At 27.9% G+C, this 16,169-nt stretch overlaps 2 protein-coding genes across 2 annotated transcripts; one reads left to right on the forward strand and one right to left on the reverse strand.

The window, feature by feature from the left end:
- Nucleotides 1-1,231: 1,231 nt before the first annotated feature.
- On the reverse strand, nucleotides 1,232-4,286 carry LOC112685227 (ferritin subunit). Its single transcript, XM_025557056.1, has 5 exons — nucleotides 3,945-4,286; nucleotides 3,746-3,864; nucleotides 3,367-3,525; nucleotides 3,129-3,296; nucleotides 1,232-1,562 (listed from the first exon to the last, which is right to left on the reverse strand). The coding sequence occupies exons 1-5, from the start codon at nucleotides 4,042-4,044 to the stop codon at nucleotides 1,404-1,406; spliced, it is 705 nt and encodes a 234-aa protein (XP_025412841.1). The 5' UTR covers nucleotides 4,045-4,286; the 3' UTR covers nucleotides 1,232-1,403.
- A 258-nt stretch (nucleotides 4,287-4,544) lies between these two features.
- LOC112685228 (ferritin light chain, oocyte isoform) lies at nucleotides 4,545-10,476 on the forward strand. The gene is made up of 6 exons (XM_025557058.1): nucleotides 4,545-4,719; nucleotides 8,476-8,585; nucleotides 8,672-8,793; nucleotides 9,569-9,745; nucleotides 9,842-9,967; nucleotides 10,088-10,476. Exons 2-6 carry the CDS (start codon nucleotides 8,483-8,485, stop codon nucleotides 10,241-10,243), a joined length of 684 nt encoding a protein of 227 aa, XP_025412843.1. The 5' UTR covers nucleotides 4,545-4,719; nucleotides 8,476-8,482; the 3' UTR covers nucleotides 10,244-10,476.
- The last annotated feature ends 5,693 nt before the right edge of the window (nucleotides 10,477-16,169 follow it).

Genomic DNA, 16,169 nt, shown 5'->3' on the forward strand with positions numbered 1-16,169 from the left:
AGGTGTCATTTAGCCTTACGCCTGCCCCGGACGAAGTGATTGTAATCGACCGGACGCCCCTTGTGGCGAGAGGCATAAGACACGAACTACACGTGCACGATGAATTCCGGCCAACTGTCGGCGGCCAAAAATTCGCTTGCGACGTGTGTCCGAGATATTTTAGATCTATTTATGACGAAAAAAAAAAAAAACGGTAGACGCGTAGAAGAAAACGTTTTACGCTGCGTCGATTATTCAGCCGGGTAATAGGTATTCAAAAGCCGTGACGGTGACAAGCTTCGCTACAGTGTTATTGTGTTGAACAGCGACTCGACGGGTAGGAAAGGCCAAAGATTGGCTACGCGTATGTTTCGCCTCATCCGTCCGTATATAAATACCACAAAGTGGAGAGGGGCGATCGAATAACGTGTGCATCGGAGTCGATTTAATTATCCATTATGTTTATTCGTAGTGCATCGACGAACCTTCGGAACTACGAATTCGTCGTCTGTAGTGTGATTACCACCACAACAGAATTTATTTCTTCTTCCTCTTCTTCGCTAAACTCTAAGATATTGAACCTTATCGTATGTTTAGCACTCGCGCTTTCGCGGCGGTTTATAATAATTGGTTTTACCGATTATCGAGTCTCGTAACAGGTCGTATGGAGTAAATATTTTTTTCGTCCGTTCAGCTCATGAACCATCACTGATACATATCGTATAGGAAAAGAGGGAAAAAAAATGATTGACAACTACACTTTATTATTATAAATAAGTTATATATATATATATTTATATATATATTTAAAATACATTATTTAAATGTTTGAACATTATAAACCGTAATGTTAAATACGACTATTCTGATACTACAATGTTTTATTTCTTAAATAATAAAAAAAATAATTTTACAAAAGTAATGATATACAAAGATGATTTTATACTTTAAATTGTATTTATAATTTTAAACATTCACTTAACTAGAAAAAAAAATGTTGAAAGATACAGTAAATAATAATGTATACGTGATAGGTTTCGGAAAATTAAGATTGTCAGATAACATTGCAACATAATAAAAATGAAACGTACAATTTAATGCATTTAATTTGTGAGTTTTATTTTTAACAGTATATTTGCTTATAAATAATATGGCATTAATAAAAAATAATTTGATTTAAAATATTAATATAATTTAAAAAAGATAAAATATTTATGAAATGAAATAGAGATTTTGACCTTAAGTATTTTTATCAAAAGTATAATAAAATTACGTATGTTACTATCACTATACTAAATGATCATCATTGGTTAAGTTTTTGTATAAGTATGTTTATGAATAATAGTTATAATCATTTTACAAAATTATATTAAATTAAAGAAAAACTTTGGATAATGTTTGTAATGTTGTTCATAAGAAATAAATTAAACTGAATTTCCATTCAATAGTTTTTTGTCAAAGAGAAACTCACCAAGAGCTCCATGGGATTCCATCATTTTATTGAGAGTTGACAATTTACCAGCCAAGTCACGTTGACCTTCATATTGTTCATTCAAGAAATCACCAGTTAACCAATCAACCAACTAAAATATACAAGAAATAAATAAATAATAATTAAATAATTGAAATCAACAGAAATAAAGTTTTCAGTTACGCATACATAATTATTATTTATTGAATAAAATATTTGTTAGTACGTATAAACAACAAATTCTTACTGTAATAAATTATTATTGCCAAAACTATTCTAAACATAAACGTGTTTCTTTAATTTGTTATTACAACTATTGATTATCTAACCCAAGACATTTAAACACTAGTAATCAATTGGGAAAATAATAAGATTTAGAAAACAACTTACGTAACTCAAAGAACAAAATTAAAATTGTATTACACATTTGTCTAGACAACATATTTAATTGTTCAACTGAATATTTATATCAATATAAATATAATAGCAGTAATATTAAATAACTACAATATATAAACCAGCATTATAAATTCTCTTTATACTTAAGGTAATGTTATACAAGGATTTTTGAAATATGGCCTTGATAAACCATTAATCCAACTGCAATATTAATGCAGTAATTGTAATAGTAAAAAAATAATACTCGTTCTATTACAATTGACAATTTATAAATAATTATTTCAAGCTATATAGATGTAATATTTATTTTCAATATTCATTGTTCAATGTATAGATTTAATAAAATAACTATGCGTTATCAATAATATGTCGAAGAAAAAATACATCAGATTATTATGTTTCCATTTAAATCGAAATAATGTGTATAGGGGACATGCAATAAATATAACCTTACTATACAAGTTTCAATAACCCTCATTAATAGAAACAATAATAAGTTATCAAATAAATAAAAACTTTTAATCATAATAGGTATATTAAACTTAAAAATATATAGTATGTAAATAAAAAAATTAAAAATCATTTGCAAGAGAAGTTTTAATTTATGAATGTTTAGTTATAAAAGTTGTTTTTAAGATGTGATAATATATAAATAAAATAAAAGTTTGAAGATAGTTATAACAGCAATCCATGAAAAGTAATGAAATTGTCGGGAGAGTATTTAATTTATATTCTAACAAAAAATGGAAAGGTAGGTAATTTGATCAGTTACAAATAATAATTTATTATTAGAGCACAATTTATATAGGACTATATAATCTTTATGCTATCAGTATAAACAGTATTTGTACAATTTTATAAAAACTATTAAAGCCTGAATAGATTATATTTTAATAACTACTGATTTTTTTATTGTTAAAAAATACTTGAAACCATATAGTTTTAAAAGATAATGGATATTTATATACATATAAAAACTATATAACTGTTGTTGAGAATTATCACAGTAAATAAATATACCACAATTAAGTATTAATTCCTATTCTAAGTACTTTCCTAGTATCTTAATTAAACCGGATTAAAAAAAAAAAAAAAACCATTATAACGAGATTCAGCATGTCATGGACAATACTTGAATTGATAAAAGTGTTGTGTCAAATCAATGAAGAATATATTTTGAAACATTATTTTCATAAAACACTTTAAATTCATTCATTCATATTGCTTAGAAATAAATTAAGTATACTGTGTAAAATTGATAATATAAAATACTACTTACATGGTAGTCATTCATTGTTCTCTCAAAGTGTCCAGTTGCATTTACCTTCTCAAATTCTGTTTCGCACACCTTAGCCATCTCCGTTATCTTACGAGTGACTGAAGCTTCCAATATTAATGCATTTTTCAACGCATCTGCACCAGAACTATATGTACTACCCAAAGGTTGCTGCAACATTAAAAGATGAGAAAAATAGCCATTAACTATACCCAATAGATAATAAATTTAATTTACGTACGGGATCACGGATTAATTGACCAACATCTGAAGTCAACTTTCCTCTCATTAACAAATATCCAATAATCTTGATGGCGTGTTGCCGTTCTTCGCTGGCACTTTCAAAAAACATTTTTGCAAATCCCGGACGGTTTACAGTATCTTGAGCAAAATACGCTCCCTAAAGACATTTAATAAAAGTTTAGGTTTATTTTTTTCTATGATGTGAACTTTAATCAAACATTGTAAGCGGATTTAAATGCAGTATCGCTAAACAGTGTAATATAATAGAAGATGCTTTTTTAAAACGTCAATCACTGCCATTAAGCCGTCACAGACTCGGGGAACCTAATCGACATGTTTATCGTGAAATACGAGTATCGGGCATCGGTTACACTCACCATCGCCAAGTACGTCATGGAGGCGACGAACTCCGTCTGGATTTGTTCCCTCATCTTCTCCGTGCACGGGTCTTCCATGGTGATCCAGTCGGTGGGCGCATCCATCAGCTTGCTCCTGCCTGTCAAAGGGGGAAAACAGAAAAAAAAACCGAATGAGCACACGGGCCAGCGGACGTACAACGGTGGTCGGTCTACTCACAGCTCGGTAACCTCGACGCCCTTTTACTGAGCACGCTGTCGGCGCCCTGGACGCAATAGCCGGCCAACAGAATGGCGGCGAGCACGATGAACTTCAACATGTCGGGAGTGCGTGCTGGAAACTGACAGTAAACGTCGCACGACAGTCGATCGTTGGCGAATGGACGAGACGAGCTGCGTCGGTTGTCGGGTGCTGCGCGGTAATGGGCCTCTGGGACGGTGACGGTGCGGAAAACAATTGTAGCGGGTTTGCGGAAACGCGGTTTATAACAACACAAACACTGCGGGCTGGTCGCTCGGTACGACTGACCGTGGACCGCGGGCGGGTGAGTCACGCGGTACGCGTTAACGAATCGCTCGTTATCGGGGCCACTCCGTCTTGCCGCCCTCCGGTCCGATGCTTTCGTGCGCCGCCGCCGCCGCCCGGTGGGGGTCCTATTGCGCCGCTTATCTATATTTACCATGCCGGGCGCGAGCGAGACGGCGCGCTGGTGCCGTCCCGCTCACCGTTCCCGTTCGATTGGCCGTCATCCGTTCTCTTTGTTCCTCTCCCCCTCCCACCATCCTCCTCCCCGCACGGTACGGGCCGTGCGAGTGCTAGAGCGCCCCGAGCGCGGATCCCGTGTATAACCGCACGGGCACACAGCGCAACCGATCGTTCCAACGCACGGACCTACCGAGCACCGCACGACCAGCGACCGCACGACCAACAACCGCACGACCAACACCGCCCAGGCGCAGCCGTTCCCCGCACGTCGATCTACGTCTCAGCGCCCGTGAGTATTCGAACGCGTTGTGCGACAACAACACAATACGACCCTCCGGAAGCCACCCCCCGGGGCGCCGAACGGCAATTGCGTCTCGTATTTTTTTTCTCCGCAACTCGTCGCCGACGTTTTCGTTGCCAACAACACGCACACTATCGTAAACGTCGGTGTACCTTTTTTTTTTCTCATAAACCCATTTATTTACCGACGATCAATCGTTTTGCGTTTTTATCCGATACGAAGATTTTAACGTTATTCAAACGTGCATAAATAATAGTGTTACGATAACATTTTAAATGTCAATAAAACTCGGCGTTTACGTTGGTAAATCGTGTCAAGTCTTACAATTTTTACTTCGCCCTACGCACATACTTTTTTTTGCGAATTCTAGACTGCACAAAGTGTTGCAAAGTCTGTAATGTTTAATAGATATGGTATTGGATTTTATATGTTAGAGTTGTTGGATGTACGAATGCGACAACATAAAGTCTTAGCTATGAACATTTTTTGATCAGTTTTAATATTTTCATCTCCTAGAATATGATTTTACTAGGAATTGTATTGTTATACAATATGATTTTAATTGTAATTAAATGAAAAAAAAAAAGACAGGACTGGTTGATGAGATCAAGGACATACTTGTGATGTTGATGTGTAAGGGTGGGAGGGTATAGAAAATGATACAAATACAATGTAGATGTTTTAAGATGGCTGCCTGAAAACACATATGATGAATCATTGCATTCTAATATTGATTTTTACCTAAAATTGTTAATATTACTTATTGTTTTGAAACTTAAACAACTCATTAGAATTCTTACTTGTAGCTAATGGTATTTTAAGTTTTCCTTAAAGTATAATCCATTTAACTTTTTGACTCAACACACATTTCATTACCAATATGAATATATTTAATGCTTAGATTTTAACTATTGTATAATATAAATGATCCCGATTTTTGTTTTTAAAATTTGGAAATTGAATTATTTTTTCTACGTTTAGGTATTCTACTTTGTACATTGCACATATAAATAATTTATTAATTCACTATTAATTAACTTAAATGTAGTTAATTAAAAATAATATGATAACGTTAATTTTAGTTTTACAAATATTTTCCTTTGTTAAAAAAATTCTCTTTTTTATGAGTACATCTGCATAATATTTAATGCAATTTCAATATCAAACAAAAATATTGTTTAAAGTGTATAGTGTTAAAATGTCATGAGTAGTATAAAATAGAAATCTTAAGCACTGATTACCAAATTATTATAACATAAAAAAATCACCTAAAACACTACATAAAGTATTGTGGTAGAACATTATTACTTAACAATAAAATACTATTATATAGTCTAATGATAATTCAGTCATTAACATTTCATTAACCTCTGCGATCACTTACAATGTAGTTTCGTTTACATATTCCATTAAAATACCCGAAGTGTAAACGCTATTTAATGTATATATAGTATTATATATTATATAGGTATTCATAGTATATTATACATATATTATGATTAGGGTTTGGTTTTAAAGGTAAAAACCTTTTTTTTAATAATAATAGAAAAAATAATTTTTATATTAAAATGTGTATCCAAGATAATGGATGCATTTTTCCCCTTTTTTTCTTATAATTACCTTTTTGCTTTTTTTTTGTGCCTTTTTGTGTTTGATTTTCAATTGATTTAATAATTTTTACACAACTTAGGTGTTATTAGTACAAATCAATAAGAGCTTATGAATACTTTGCACTGGCGATGTTATGTTTAAAATTATAAGTAATCTTGATTTAGATAATTATTTATGTATGGAGTATTCCCCAATCGAAAAATCATTTTCTATATACAAAAATATTTTAAGACCAAACTGTCAAAGTTTTACTGAAGATAGCTTATCTAAGAACATGATAGTGAATTTTTTTTATTACTAACTAGTTAGTCTATTTAATTTTGAATTAATTTTTTAATTGCTTTTTTTATATAAATTAAACGCTATATAATGTATATATAGTATTATATATTATATAGGTATTCATAGTATATTATATATATATATATTATGATTAGGGTTTGGTTTTGAAGGTAAAAGCCTTTTTTTAATAATAATAATAGAAAAATAATTTTTATATTAAAATGTGTATCCAAGATAAATCAATGCCTTTTTTTAGTTTTTTTTATTGATTATATTACCTTAAAATCCGAACCCTAGTTATGATTGTTAAAACAATTATTTAGAGCATAAGTTAATAAATAATAATTTATAACAGATTACGCTATGTGCTCTTAAGTATTAAAAATACACTTATTTATCAATGTAATACAGTATTCTTCACAATAAATGTCTAGTTTTAATAACTATTGAATGATATTTGTTCTTTAAACTACTATTTTATTTATATATTTATTTATTTATTAATTCAAAAGGGATAAACCCAATAAAAAATATATATATACATATATTAACATTTGTGAACTTAAATCTATTTAAATGAGTGTTTTATTTACTATTTTAGTTCATTAGGCTTAAATTTTTATTGTAATCAATAAACATTAAATTCAAGGTATCAAATAATGATTCTGCTCACCTTATTTCCAATAAAGTACCATTCACATATTTCTTGCTGATAACATGTAGTTCATATAATTGGAAAACACTCGAGTAGATAAATTACATATTATTGCAACTTGCTTAACATAAGTAATTACTTATAAGGATTAAAATAATTGTTATCATTAGGACATTCACCTCATAATAAGTATTTGTTACACATTTTAATAGATTTAAATTTATTTTCAATTATAACTCCATCAGGGGCATATTTAGAAATTTATAATGGGGGAGGGGAACAAAAGTGCACTAAATATGTAATCACTCAAATATCCTTAAAAAAAAAAAATAATTTATACTATATGTTGTTTTTATACTAATTTATGTTCAATTTATTAAAGAAAAATTCATTACACTGTACAATATACATATAAACGTATATAGTTAGACTGAAGTTGGAGATAAATTAAATATATTTAACTTATAGAAGATTATTCAATTGGTTATTGATTGACATTTTATTAAATTAGTGTAGCGCGTGTGAGTTTTTAGTTGGGCTTAATTTTTGAAAATTAAAAAAATTATTTACTTTTTCAAAAATATTTGCTAACTGATTTGACAATAAAATGATGATACATGCACTATAATGAATAACTAAATTGATTTTTTTCATTAAAAATTATTTTGATTCAGTAATTTGCATTTTTTTTGAATCTAAATAAAAATATTAAAAATTGTAACTATTATTCTATCCAAGTTTTTATTTTATATATTTATGCTAACTTATATATTACCTTTATAGTATATATATTATCAATTGTATATTAAGTTTATGTAATACTACTATTTAGTTTTAATGAAAAGATAATTTCAAACAATCAATTTGTACCTTTATAATATAATTTATAAAAATAGGATTCATATTTAAATCTTATTGAGTTTTAATCATTTAATATTACTTTCAATTGATTCTAAGAGTTATGGTTTTTTATTTTTTTTAACATATGTTATTGGCATAATTATAATGATAATATTTTATTATAAATTATTTGTATATTATTTTTTTATTATAATTATTCACATTAATGAAACAATAGCTCTTAATAATATTTATGCATATATTGATGTTCATAATTTGTATAAACTTAATTCATTATTTGACGTATATTATATTATTAATATATTTTATTCTTTTTTTCAATTATTTACTTTCAGTTTCAAAATGAAATTACAGTTATTTGTGATTTGTGTGATCTCCGTCTTCTGTGTCAGTTACGCAACTGATACTTGTTACTCAAGTGTTAAAAGTGTATGCAGCAGCACTGGTAAGTTAAAATTGTAGTAAGTTAAATTAATTTTTTATGTTATATTTAAATATCTATTCAAATATTTTTTATTATTTATGATATAGGTTCAAGTTTACCTCTAAAATGTAATTCCAAGTACGGGGCTTTCGATAACGAAGACATTATGAAAAATGTACAACAATACACTCAAGATCATATTTTGAAAAGTTTCCATTACTTGCTTATGGTAGATATTATTTATAAATAGCGTTTATTGATAGTTTGTGTATGAATGTTTTTGATTAATATGTTATTAAACCAGTGATTTTCAACCTTTTTCAGATCGTGACCACCATTTTTTATTTTTGTGTAATGCGACCCCTTCAAAAAAAAAATTTGGTTTTATTTATCTAAATTTGATTTAATTACCGATAAAATATTTACATGATAAACAATTTTGATTAATTAACACTTAAAAATTTTATTAAATAAATATTTTACTTTGTTTTTTTTTTTTAATAATATGGAAAACCATTTCATCCATTATTTTTGGCAACCCCCAAACCTATGGTTCGCGACCCCCAAGCTGAAAACTACTGTATTAAACCATGATTATCCTTCACATAAAAACTATTTGGCATTAAAATTGTAATTTAAAAAAAAAAAGAAAAAAATAATGTTTTTGCACAAAACTCAAAGAGTAATAATTTTGTTTGTATATCATTTATTTGTTTATTAATAAAACAATTTAATTAACTTTGTTAAATAAACAAGTAAATCATTTTAATGCATATTTTGAAAAGCACAATAAATAAATTATTAATGAAGCTTTAATATTCTAGTTAATTTTTTGCTCCTTAAGTATAATTTGTTTATAATATATTTTATTTTTTATCTCTAATTTAATAAAATGGGTAAATTTTAAAACTAACCAATACGTATTTAGTATTATAAATTATCGAGAAAGTAACTAGTTTTAAACTGATATTGTAAAATGAAATGTATTTTTGTTATTTTTATAGTCTTCTTATTTTGGAAACTATGAAGCAAACCGTGAGGGATTCGAAAAACTTTTCAGAGAATTGTCTGATGATGCCTGGGAAAAGTCCATTGATCTTATAAAGTTTATCACTAAACGTGGAGGTCACATGCAGTTCAATAAAATTACTAATACAGAAAATGCTTATGATTCTGAAAAGGTTTTTACTATTTAGTATTAATTTATTATTTTAAAAATATTTAATTGAACTGTCAATATATAAAATTAATGTATATTTCATTTTCTGACTTTAAAGATTTTTGAATTTGAAAAGCACGAATTGGGAAGTATGGCTAAGGCATTGGAATTGCAGAAGAATTTAGCTAGAGGTGCAAATAATATTCATAAGAAAATATTAAATACTGAGAACCATGACTCGGAGGTGAATATTATGTATTTTGTTGTTTAAATAGTTATTCTTTGTGATTTTTTTTATTTACGAATACTTTTATACTAAAATATTTTTATTATATTAATATTAATGTGTGATATTTTCTCATAGGTTGCATCATACATTGAAAATAATTTTGTACACAAACACTCCGACTCAATTAGAAAGTTGTCTGGTTACACCAATGACTTGCATCAATTAATTTCCTCCGATGATGCGAGCTTGTCACTGTATTTGTTTGACGAATACTTAAAGAATACTGTTTAAGAATCATATTTTATATTTAATCATACATATTATTTACTTATTAAAATAAGAACTTTTTTTTTTTGATATTCCTAAGGGACATTATTATGTAGAACAGTTTTTTTTATCTAAGTAGTTAATAAATGTATTTATAATCATAATTATTATTAATATTATATACTTTCATTTTATCATATCAGTTGTCATTAATTCTGATTAGTATTAATTACACAATTGAACTTTTTTTTTTCTTATTAATATTCTGTTCATTTATGTACAACATACTACAAACTTTTTAATAATAATAAATGCCATAATTTATTATATGTAGTTTTGTTCTCTAAATTATTAGTAATCGAAATTTGTTGTATTGTTGTTTTGCCCATATATGTTGGTATTAGTTTAAATGAATTAATATGTTAAATATTTTTCTTAATATTTCGAAAATAAGGGTTTTTGCAAAAATCATAAAATTTACAGAATTTGTAATAGGAAACCTACAGATGGTAACATAATGAAGTGTTTTAAAAAATTAATCATTGTTAAATTTGATATTTTGATTTCGCTTAGTTAAATTAATATCAGGAATGACAATATTTTCATTTAAGACATTCAAAATTATGACTTCTAGATTTTAGAGGATTGTAACTGAAATATTGTAATGGGAGTCGGTATGATTAAACTATGAATGGTGAGCCAATATTAGAGTTCATTATTCTGTTGGAATTCCAATGTTTTTTTTTTTTTTTTACTAAAAAATGGTTTTGAATTGATTTGTATAACACTGGAATGATTGAACTGTTTTGAGTGAATATGACCTGTGTAATGTAATGTTTTGTTCATATTGAATATTAAATCTTGTTTTGTATTATTAATTAAAAAAAATTTAATTGTGTGTAAAAAATTAGCTATTGAATCAACATTCAATAGCTAACGGTTTAAATAGTAGAAATCATTAATTTTTTCTAGATAGGTAATATAAATTAATGGGTGTAATACAATAGTTATACTTTATTTTATTGCCAAAGTTACACAATTACTGAATAAAACAAAAATATTTAAAGTTCGCTTTATTGTTCACTTGGGTAGGCCTTTTTTCTAAGGGTGAAACAACCCTTTTAGTTAAATAACTTTTAAGTTAATTTTACGATTGAGAGACGCATAAGAAAATTAATATTAAATATTAAAAATAATGTGAATGAGAAGAAGAAAAAAAATATGATCTCTACATCTCTAGTTAATTTTGTAGGAGGTATAGTCATGTAATTGATGGAAATAATTCACAATCCTTTAGATAGTATGAAATATTATACTCACCATTAATTTTAGTAAATTTTTCAATAATATTCCAATAATGTACCTTCATAATAAAATTAACCATTTTGTATAAATCATACACTTTTCTGTTGTACATATGAAGTCGCATTTGCTTAATTTTATCACTTCCGATGGATATAATTTGACCTATTTCAAATGGAGTTTCTTTGGTTTGCGAGAAACGAGATTCTAAAGAATTAATTAAAGATTCCAGGTATGACAAAAAAACCGAAACACTATAATACTCTTCAAGTGTTTTAACGTTATGATTTAACCGATTTGTTTGTTGGTTCGAAAGTCTTGGAATTTTTATGTCAATGTCTAAATCACTGGTAATATTTTCTAATATTTCAAAAAGTATTATGGTAATGTGCATATGTTCTATGCATTCTAAGAATTGACAATAAATTATTCTTGATGTGTTGATGCACGGAATACAAATTAGTTTTAACGAACTGCTATTTATTGATAACGAGCTCTAAAATTGATGAATATATTGAAAATATAATCAAATATACAATAAATATGTTTTTTGATGTATTTAAATAATAATCATAAAAAATTCCAAGGAGCATGTCCCCTCCTTGTCCCTAAATGGATGCCCTTGTACACCTCATTCCTTATATATGTTTAATAGTTATTAATTAAGTTACCCGCTTATTTTTTATAGTTATTATAGTTACCTGTTTTAATCTTAATTGTATAAATGTAATTGTTTTGTTTGGATGATATTTCAAAGTTAACACAGACTTCATTATGTTGGTTAAATCAGTGTATCCCAAACTGTGGTCCGTGAATCCCAAGGTGGCCGTATGTATATCCTAAAAGTCCATGAACGTAAATTAAAAATACACAAAGTATTATTATTTATTATTGTTTTTAATTTTTATTTGTATGAAAGGGGTCCGCCTTCATTTTTATTATTTTTAAGAAATCCGCAAAGAAAAAGTTTGGGAAACGCTGGATTTAATTATTGAAAAATGGCTCTGTTCATAAAACTGTACATAACAACTATAAAAAATCTTTGTACCATAATTATGTGTTACATTCGATATACTAACATAAACATTTTGAGTAAATATTACAATTACCTTTTATATTGAAAAAAACAACTTATTAATTATTATAATAAGTAATAACAATGTTTTTATAATTTCATAAGAAAGATTTGATATTTCAACAATTGAAAATTATGTATAAAACTCTTTAAGGTTAAACAAAGTATTTTTTCCTTAATTTAAGTTATGCAAACTTCTTAGTAATATCAACAAACTAGAACTATTTAATATAAATATACGTTCTGCGTAGGTATGACGTGTATAAAATTGCCATGATAAGTATATTATCATATAGATATTAAGTATTAGATATTTGTTTACTGAACTGTCGAAATTTGGTTGAATTCGATTTATATTCAAATACAGGTAAAATTTATAATTTATTAATCGTTTATCAGAAAATATTCTATAGTAATTTATATACTATTGTAGGCATGTAACACTTCTTCTCCTTCGTTTTTCTCCCAAATATTTGTGGTCGGCTACTCTTGTCCTAAGCTTCCTCTCGTCTCGATTTTCTATTTTCTATATATATTTTTTTATTCTATTTAGGCACGTTACACATTATTTACATAATTTTATATTTAATGGTAAATGAGTATAATATACAATTTGATAGGCACCTCTCTGATATTAAAGTATAAATGAAAAATTAATAATTATGAAAAATAAAGCACCAAATTTTTCTTATCATCGTTCATTTTTATGACGTCCCTTTAATTCATAATACTAATGAAAATTTACAAACAAAACAAATCGCTTGGTTTTTGAACATAGTATCAATATAAAAAACACGTCTAAAAATGTCACATATTGGATAACGCATCGGTTTCCCAAGTATTATTTTTGTTAGTTTTTTAATCACCTATACTAACACATCACTAGTTTCATTATTTATTAACGGATTTGTTTAATGTGTACGCTTAATGTAATGTCTATCGTTCCATTTCGCATAGGATAAGGTTAATTAAATTTCGGAAGTAATAATCGAAAAGAGCCTTTCCGTCGGGTAATATTAAGGTGCAACGGATTTTACATATTCAAATCATAGGAATAATATTAAAATCACGTATTGTTTCACATTTTTTTTTTTTTTTAGTGGAGGGTCTAGTCGCGTTAATTAGCATAGAATATATTGGCGTATTGATTAAGTTCATTCTATGATCAACGGTGCGCGACGTACTTACGAAACAAGTTTCATACATTTTTTTAAACGCGTTTACTCCAGGGATGAATCCAGAAATATTTCACGGGGAGGTGCATAGCAATATATGTATGGTTTAAGTTGTAACTTTAGCAACAAAGTTAAATTATATAACAATTTAAGGAATATAATTAAAGTTATATAATATTATGGTAAACATTAAAAATTAATTGTAAACTTTATTTTTATTAGGTATACAAAGTAAAGTTTTCGTTGTTTTTCTTTAGAAAATTTGTAAATTATATTTTTGTTGTTGTTATTTTCACTGAAGATATTTATATTCGTATGCTCATTAAGTGAGAGTCGACCCAGTCATTATTTGTTCTCCCATTCTTTCAACTAAGTTCTAAGCAGCCTTAAAGAGGAAAAAAAAATTTCTGTAGTTACGACAGAAATTGGCAATGTAATTGTAAGAAATTATGTATGTATTGGATAATAATTTTGATCAAAATGATTTAATGTTTCATGAGCAGAATTTATATTTCCAAACTCGAGATTTACTAATAAAAAAACTATTGTTTTTTTTTTTCATGGAAATGACGAAAATTATATGTGAAGTGCGACGGTCAACGATTTCCTGCACGCACAAAGATAACGTTTTAATCATTTTTATAACAGTACTCTGTATATTATCGATTGACACAGGATACAACACAATTATTAGTTTTTTACTTGTAAATAAAATAAATTATAACCGATTCTGTACGATGTATAATGTTCATATTATTTTATTAGTAAATGAAAAGCTTAGGATTCTTAAATAACCAATAAAATTCAATAGAAATTTTTTTTTGCCGTGTGTGTAAAAAAATAATCTTTTTTTTGAGGAATTTGTGGGGACTCGCACCCTATTCGACCCTTCACCACTTTGATCTGTGCCTGGCTTACTCGATTAATGTCTTAAGGTATACGCGTTATTTTTTTAATATATTCTCAACAAAAATACTATTGACTTTTACCAGTTAGTATTTTTGTTTTTCGTACGGTGTTGCAACATCGACATTATTGATGACCATATTGCACAGAGGACTCTTGTTGTTATGTTTGTTATTCAAACAATATTCAGTTATCAATCAATTGCGGTTCGTTTTTATGTGTCATTACAATCAGCTGTAATCGTTTCACGGTCTGAATGACTAAAACGTACACTACACTGTACTTCTATAGAGATAATTCGTTGACGTCTATAATTATAGCTTCAACTTTTCTCACCTAGTCAATGTGTCCTATACATGTATCTATTATAATTTTATCGCAATGTTGAAACAATGTTCTGCGGTGAAGCAATAAAACTGCAAAAGCGAAAAAGTTTTACTAAATAATGTAATGGTGTAATATGCTATTTAAGATGTACGACATTATCATTCAGACGAGCATTTGCTTTAATGTTACTGAGCAAAATCTATCTAAGGATCTTAAGATTTTTTTTTATTTATTAATTTATAAGCTTTATAAATGAAAAAACTATCAATAAGACCATTATTAGATAGGTTTTTTAGTTTAAAAATAATGTTTGATTTTTTTTAAAAAAAAAGTATTTAACTACATCTTTATTTACGGTTGTCTAAATTTAATGGTATAAATAGATATATTGCGTATATTGTGCGTCGCATAAGTACAATAGGTAATATTTTTCATTATTTTTAGAACGCATATTTTCGCTTTGGCCTTTTAGCTATGAAAAATACAATGTTACGGATTTGTGAACTTTTTTAATAAAATAATAAAAAAAGTCAATTAAAATTAAAAATTAGTAAATGGTTAATTTTCGTAAATTAATTCGCAAATGAATAAACAAATAGTTTATATATAGAAATAAAAAAATAAATATTCAAGTTACGATTTTATCGACTTTGAATATACTCAGTATTTAACTATTAATTCGAAACAATTCCTTACAAATATAATAATACTCTAAGCTAAGCATTAATTTAATTATTTCCATGTACAAACTATTTGTTAATTAATTAATTTATTAATTTACGAGTATAAACCATTTACTAGTTCTTAATTTTAATTTAATTTTAATTATTTTATTTAATCAGTCAAACCCAACGATTTTAACAAGAACTGGTTGGCGTGGCTAAAGTGGTAGATGAGAATGTTCTTATCGCTTTTAAATACCCAGAATTTAGTAATCATAGAGCATTGGTCGAGTGAACAGCGTGCGTTCGTGGTAAAAGCGTATTACAAGAGTAATAATAGTTTTGTAGGCGCTCAACGTGCGTTTCGCCGACAGTTTGGTTTATCTCTACGCGATCCTGTGCTTTCTCGTGGTACCATCGACCTGTGGATAAAAAACTTTGAAACCACAGCTAGCATGACTCAAAAAAGAGGTGGTAGTAAAAAAACCAGACGGACTCAAGAA

This window comes from Sipha flava, unplaced genomic scaffold, assembly GCF_003268045.1.
Source record: "Sipha flava isolate LNK unplaced genomic scaffold, YSA_version1 270_pilon_pilon, whole genome shotgun sequence".
Lineage (NCBI taxonomy): Eukaryota > Metazoa > Arthropoda > Insecta > Hemiptera > Aphididae > Sipha > Sipha flava.